Here is a 7,439-nt window from a genome sequence, read left to right on the forward strand (position 1 = left end):
CAAGAGAATGCATGTGGGTTATCATAATTTGAACTATAAGTATAATTTGGATGGGAATAACCTTAATAATGCTATGAAGGAAAGGGATCTTGGTGTAATAGTCGATCAGTCTCTAAAGCCATCCAAGCAGTGTGCTGTTGGTAGTGGTAGGGCAAATAGGATTTTAGGTTGTATCTATAGAAATATTGAATACAAGTCTAAATAGGTTATACTTTCATTGTACAAGTCACTGGTTAGGCCACATTTAGAATATTGTGTTCAGTCTTGGGCTCCATACCTTAGGAAGGACATTGAATTGTTGGAAAGGGTTCAGAGAAGGGTTACATTAGAATGGTGCCTGGGATGGAGGGGTTGTCATACGACGAGAGGCTGAAATTTCTCAACTTGTTAAGGAGGATCTGATTGAGGTGTTTAAGATTTTAAAGGGAATTGATAGTGTTGATGTATCATCATTTTTTATATTTAACAATGAGAATAGTAGGACTAGGGGACATGAATATAAATTTTGGTAAGGTAGGAGTCATCTTCAGATAGGACTGTTTTATTTTTCTAACAGGTTGGATGGCCTTTGGAATTTATTGCCTTCAGATGGTGTAGAGGCAGTAAATTTAAGTGAGTTTAAGAAAAAGCTTGATAAGTATATGAATGATAAGGGCTGGGTTTAAAAAAAAATTTATCTTATTTTTTTAAATAATTTTTAATTTAGATTTGAGTATGGCACAGCCAAGATGGACAAATATGTCCCATGTTGTCCCAAAATGTTATGTTAAAATAGAAACAAAAACACCATAGATGTCACTCCTTGTTATCTTCAAAACAAACAAATCAAAGTTGAACAGTTATATACACTAATGAAATATTGGTAGCTTTTTTTTATGGTTATTATGAAGCTTTATATACTGAAGTTTGGTTCAATCCAAACTTCATAAATTCAATATTGCAGTAATGATAATCAAAAAAAAAGGTAACATAACTAAAAACTTTTCCTGCCAAAACTTGTTTAAAAATGCAAAATGGTACTCATAGCTGAACAAATGGAAGAGGGATGGATGGAAGAAAATATTTTTAGTATATTTTAACTGGTAGCCCATAAACATAGATTTTTCACTGTGTGTGTGTGTGCCATAAATGAGAGAGTTGCTGTTTGTCAGTTTACACTTTTCATACTCATTGTGCAAGTACAGTTTCCTGAATTCTAGGAAAGTAGTGAAAGGGTTTTAAAAGATGGAAACATGGAAAACTAGAGAAAAGTACACTAGTTTCATTTCCACTCTGGAAAGTTTCAAACCTGATCCCATTATCAAAATAGAACACACAGTAGCATGAATATTCTTTGTTGTTGTACTTTTAGGGACTTGGCTGCTAGAAACTGCCTTATTGGAGACAACAATATAGTGAAAATATCTGATTTTGGTATGTCACGTAAGAAGAAGAGTACATCGTATCAGATGGGATGAAACAGATACCCATTATGTGGACAGCGCCTGAAGCCTTAAACTTTGGTAAGTATAAATATAGTGAAAATATCTGATTTTGGTATGTCACGTGAAGAAGAGTACATCGTATCAGATGGGATGAAACAGATACCCATTATGTGGACAGCGCCTGAAGCCTTAAACTTTGGTAAGTATAACGTCTATAATATGTGAATTATATTAAAAACATTTTAATAGTTATACAGTAAAGAATTGGTTCCCTAAATTTCATTTAGCCCAGGTCCTTTGAAGGTTTGATGCTGTTGTTGCTCTTGGAGATTAAGATCATTTCAAAATAATGTTCTTTTGGACTCTCCAAATTGGACTGGATCTACAGCTATACTTCCTCTGTTCATTGAGTATCGTTTTAATTCTTTCTTTTTTTTTCAGGTTCATGAGGCTTCAAACAGTTAAAAGTTTCTTTTAATGTATGAATCTTTTGTTCCATAGTTCCTAGGGTTAGTGGTAATTTAAGTACTTTGTACACCTATGTGGGTTGTAAGGCCTGCAAACCAGTAACATCTGTCAGTTTATTTTTATGTACTTGTTATTAGTGAGATGTACAGTGTTCAAGGAAATAAGGGGCCAGATGTGGCCTGGCTGTTAGGGTAACAAATTAGGGTAATTAGTCTAAAATTGTATTGACATTCAATTCCTATCATTCTGTTTATAAAGCCTTTGTACCAGAAACTGCTGCTGACTTTCTGTCCCTCTGGTCAACTCTTCAAAATTAAAAATGGCTACACCTGAACCCTGGGGATCTCAATGTGGTCCACATGTGCATAACGTGTTATATAATAGAAAATTTCAGTTCTAAAGGAAATAAATATGATTGTACTTTTTTGATTACTGTAAAATAAAACACTATCATAGGATAAAGAATTGCTAAAAAAGTACAGTGACTAAAAATGTCAAACTTATAAATTATTTGATGATAAAATGTCATTTTATTTAATTAAATTTTCTTTAATTTTATTGGTCTGATCTTATAAAAAAGAAAAAGTGTATGCTTTTGTAATGAGAAGGTTAAATTACAAAACCTGTAATATAAGCTAGATATTCAATTCATTGAAACAACTAGTAAGTTAAAGTGTTACTGATTGAAGAGAAATTAGAATAGTGAAGAACATGTAATTTACTGAACACAGTCATTGTTAATAAGTACTAAGAATACGTTATATTAAATCAGTTTGTATCTGTAACTAAATTTAGTTCTTGCAATTTTTCAATGCTGGATGTATTTTAATATGAAACACACCTCTAGTGGCTCAGGTAAGCTTATAATACTAAAAATTTGGGATTGATCCCTGCAGTGGGCATAGCACAGATTGACCAATGTGCAGGTTTGCGTTTAAACCAAAACGGTTAGGATGACTAGACATGAAAAACTAGCAAACGGGTTTTTATTTTCTCTAATTTATCTGTTTATTTAGTAACAGTCAAAATTTTTTTCTTTTGTACCTGAGAAACAAAATGAATTACTGTATGAAAAAAAACAATAAATAGATTGCCATGTATATGTATAAATTAAAATGGTAACTAGAAACTCTTTCAGTGTAGGAATTAATAAAGTATCGTGTTTTTTGAAAGTACTTTGCTTTAGATTTGTAATATCCCCAACGTGATAACCTTTGAATATTTATTTATATATCTTGGATTCATGACACTAATAAAATTTTGAACATATTACAATCAAAATAATATGGTAATCTTTCAAATATTTTTAGAGATTCAGTAAAGCTATGGTTTGCATGAATATGTTGATGCTATTCCTTTTGTTTTTAGGAAGGTATACCTCACTTTGTGATGTGTGGAGCTATGGCATTTTAATGTGGGAAATTTTATCTCTCGGAAGCACGCCTTACTGTGGATTATCCAACAGCAGAGCAAGAGAATTAATTGACTCAGGTAGATTTTGTATTATTTTGTATATTGTGGAGAATATCTCTGCAATGATTCAGAATTAAATAGAAAAATGGAAATGATTTACTATAAATTTGTGTATGTACACATATTTTGGCTCAGTTTCTGTTGTTTTGGGTAGTGTTTGACTATTTCCAGATGGCCAACTTGAGCTTTGTATTGTGTACAAATTCACATATAACCATACAACTGTAAGCAACATAGTTGCATTGTACTACTTCTAATAGTAAAACTACAGAAAAATGTATAAATTACACCATAACTGCTATAACCAATGCTGATGAGGCCTTTTTGCCCCAAAACCAGGGTTAATTTGTACTTCATAATACTGTATTCTTATTATAAAAATTGCATAAACAGTCTTAAACTCTGAAGTTTTTGTGATAATATCACTCAAGTTTTCTAGTGTTTCAGATATGGTATTACATACATGTTTAACATCTCCAGGGTACAGATTACCAGCTCCCGATAACACACCGGACTGTGTGTATGAATTGATGCTGAGAGCATGGGAGTATAATCCTGAAAGAAGACCCCTCTTCAGTGAGATCCGTAGGACGTTAGAAAGTATTTCTAAGACGTTGGGTTAAGACTTATTTTTATTGTCACTCAAAGAACAAAGTTTCTAATCTGTTAATCTGATATATTTATCTAAAAGTGCATGTAAATACTCAAAATATGTGGCTCCTATAAGTAACAATCTAGTCAGTATTCCTTATTTGAGCTTAATTTTATGACTATCCTAAGATTTTAAATATGATCAAGGAAAGCCATTTTCTTCCAGACATATATTTCAAGCAATTTGTGCCTGATCTTTTAAAGGTGCTTAGAAGTGGTATATTCCTCAACATCAGTATTAAAAATGATTAAATACCCATATTAAGAAAAAGATTAATTTTAATTGGGTTTTACACACCATGCAACAGAGGGTTGTATAAATGAGTAAAAACTATTCCGTTGAGACTTCATTCACTTAACGGAAACTTTTCTATGACGCAATTTAAACTCGTACAAGTAATGTTCTTAGTTTAGGTTTGTGTATTTAATTATAAATACCATGAGCAAGAACTGATGTTTTACAATTATTTATGACTAAAATTACGTTATATAAATGTACCTAGTCAGTAAGATTTTTAATTAATATTTTGTGTACTTGTAACTGTTACGAGTACGGAACTGAGCTATGTAAAATACTTTTTGAAATAACCAGTAATTAAACACTTACTTTTGTTCCTCTGTGGCTTACATCTTCACAATTTGTTTAGTATTTATTTTATTATTTTCATGCATGCAATTTGCAAAGTTTAAATGTGGGCGAACCAGAATTGCATAAAAAAAAATGCTTTTACCATATTTACCTGTTAAAAAGAAGATAATCTTCTAACAACGATAAGTATCTGTCACTCAAGAATGATGATAACTTACTCATTTTTTATTGGGTTTAAGAGGTTAAGCTTTTTTTTTTAAGAATTTTACTATCTTATTCAAATATTTTATTGTATAGAAAAAATAAATGTACAAGTTTCACAAATTTTAATCCAGCTGCTTAAGTCACTTTGATATCTAGTGCTTAGTGTAGGCTGCTAGTTGTGATATTTCTGAAATGTTTAAGATGTAAGAAATAAACCTCTATTAACAGTTTATAAATGCTGTTTTTTTTACTGGTGTATCTTTTATACATTGTCCCCTATAGCATTACATATTTCAAATGAGTTTTTATCACTGCATAAATTTCGAAAAATATTTTGTTTCATTTGAATAGCAATCAGTTGTTGTAACCAATAATATATGACAGTAAGGTCAGTTTGAATGAGGGTAATATAACTTAGTTTATAAAAGATAAATTATATCAAAAATTTTTTATTGTTTATTTTTTATAAAATAACAAATTACTTTACATTGATAATCTGGCTGGTCGCATATTTTAGGAAAGAAAAAAAGGGGATTTTATTTAAAATTTAAATGCTTTGAAAATCCAGTAATCAATTACCTACAGGATTTTTAGACTTAAAAAAATTTCTTCTATATACTAAAGTTACATCTGAATGATAAAAAAAAAAAGAATAGTCCCAAGGCTGTCAATTTTCTATGTGTAAATTTATTTATTTTTCGAATTCACAAAAGTTGCTTTTTAATTCAAACCTTGCAATGAAGTACATTTTTATGAGGTTAAGAAAAAATTTCAGTGGACTAGTTTTTAGAAAACAAAATTACACAATTAGTTGTGTGTGTGTGTGTGTGTGAGTGTGTGTGTGTGTTATAGATAAAATCTGGTATGAGTATAAATCTTAAATGGTGATGTAAACACACTGCTTGCTAAATGTGGCCAAAATAATGATTTTAATAGGCTAACTTTGTTTATGGAATATTAATTTAATAAAAGAAAATTAATTGAATGATTATGTATGTATGTGTATTTCACATGTCATCAATAAAGGGACATTTTATATGATCCAGTAAATTTTAAGAACCTCTGGCAAGGCTTTTTACGTGCAAAGTCTGAAGTTTTAATAAACCAACAATTTCCTTTATCATACTTGATGTGTTTAGTAGGTTCTTGGACAACTAAACTGAAAATTAGATGTGTCAATTTAAGAAGTATTCGATGAATCTGAAATTTTCTGTATCAAGTGATACAACAGAATACCAACAATCACATGAACATAATCTTCTATTACACTTATTGTGATAAGAATTTTAGTAAATACATTATTTCATTTATGTAATTGCTTATTTTTTCAGAATTTTCTTTTAATGTTTGACTTGTAGGTACACACACACGTACACAACTTATTTGTAATATATTTATCTGTGACCTCCAGGTATGAATAAATCACTGTTCATCTATAATGTGACAGTAAAAGAAGCACAGTAATTCAGATATGTGGAAAAATCATGATGTACCCATGGGGTTTAGCATGGTTGGCAATCACAGAGGTTTAAAATTGGATTCGATACTGTAATTTACCGATTTAGTGGTTTTCATGGTGGATGTCCGTGAATTAAACTATACTTATAGAAATGTGATGTTATTGACCTACTGAACCTAAAGTAAACGCTGCCTTTTCTCAGCAATGTCTGTGTGTGATGTTTCCTTTACAGTTTGCTTAACCCTTTCGAGACGGGTCATGGGTTTAAAGGCCGTGTCATCTCGTTTGTTGACTTGCATTCAAAATTTTATTTAACTACTGTTTCATGAATTTATGTCAATAAGTTTGATATCAAACTGTAATTATAATTCAAATTTTAGTACTATATTTTACTCATTTTTTTAATTTCAAAGTAAATATTAAAAACCCAGATAAACATCAATTTTTGTGTATCATACGGTATGTTGAATGCAGCACTGGTTCAAATTAGATGTTTGTGAAGTCAAAATACTAAGTCTGTAGTTTTGTACAAATTAGAAACTCAAATTACCGATATTGACAAGCTAGAATATAAAATAAGAAGGTCTTATCTTTTCTATTTGCTAAGATATTGTTTATCTAATAAATCAAACACAGTGGTACCCCACCCATATCTTTCCATTTTTGGAAATGCACCCTTATATACACTTCTATATATGACATGAATAACCAATCGGAAGCTGATGAGAATCACCCCCAGTGGCTTTCTCAGCCAGTTTAAACTCTAAGGATGCCATTCCTTTCTTTTGAACTAAGATTTAAAGGAGGTGTCTTTAGCCTGCTCGAAATTTCTATTTTTTTTCTTTTTTAGATTAAAATACATCTTAGTTACTAAGCTTGATAAATTATAGTGGAATTCTATGATATTAATGTAGTAGTTTATGATTTTTTAGTTATTCAAATGTATATACAAAACCTAAAAAATTGTTTCATATCCTACATATGCAAAATTTTTAAAGGCTTAGCAAGCTATGTCAAGCACCAACCAAGTACAAAGGTCGTAACTAGAAGAGATAATTGTTTGCTTTACTTCTTTATGTTATTTGATACAGTAAAATGAGTGCACGTGGGCCGCGGCATTGTAACTTCAGTATTGTTAGCCAGGCACGGCTGAAAGGTCAATATAATAAAT

At 30.7% G+C, this 7,439-nt stretch overlaps 1 protein-coding gene across 1 annotated transcript in view; it reads left to right on the forward strand.

Moving 5' to 3' along the window:
• LOC106462964 (tyrosine-protein kinase Fer-like) overlaps nucleotides 1-5,934 on the forward strand; it is a 76,146-nt gene extending 70,212 nt beyond the window's left edge. The window contains 4 exon segments of the mRNA XM_022390368.1: nucleotides 1,352-1,434; nucleotides 1,555-1,623; nucleotides 3,261-3,383; nucleotides 3,846-5,934. Of these exon segments, the coding sequence (XP_022246076.1) occupies nucleotides 1,352-1,434; nucleotides 1,555-1,623; nucleotides 3,261-3,383; nucleotides 3,846-3,988 (418 nt within the window). The 3' untranslated portion in view covers nucleotides 3,989-5,934.
• The last annotated feature ends 1,505 nt before the right edge of the window (nucleotides 5,935-7,439 follow it).

Source organism: Limulus polyphemus, unplaced genomic scaffold, assembly GCF_000517525.1.
Source record: "Limulus polyphemus unplaced genomic scaffold, Limulus_polyphemus-2.1.2 Scaffold1291, whole genome shotgun sequence".
Taxonomy (NCBI): Eukaryota; Metazoa; Arthropoda; class Merostomata; order Xiphosura; family Limulidae; genus Limulus; species Limulus polyphemus.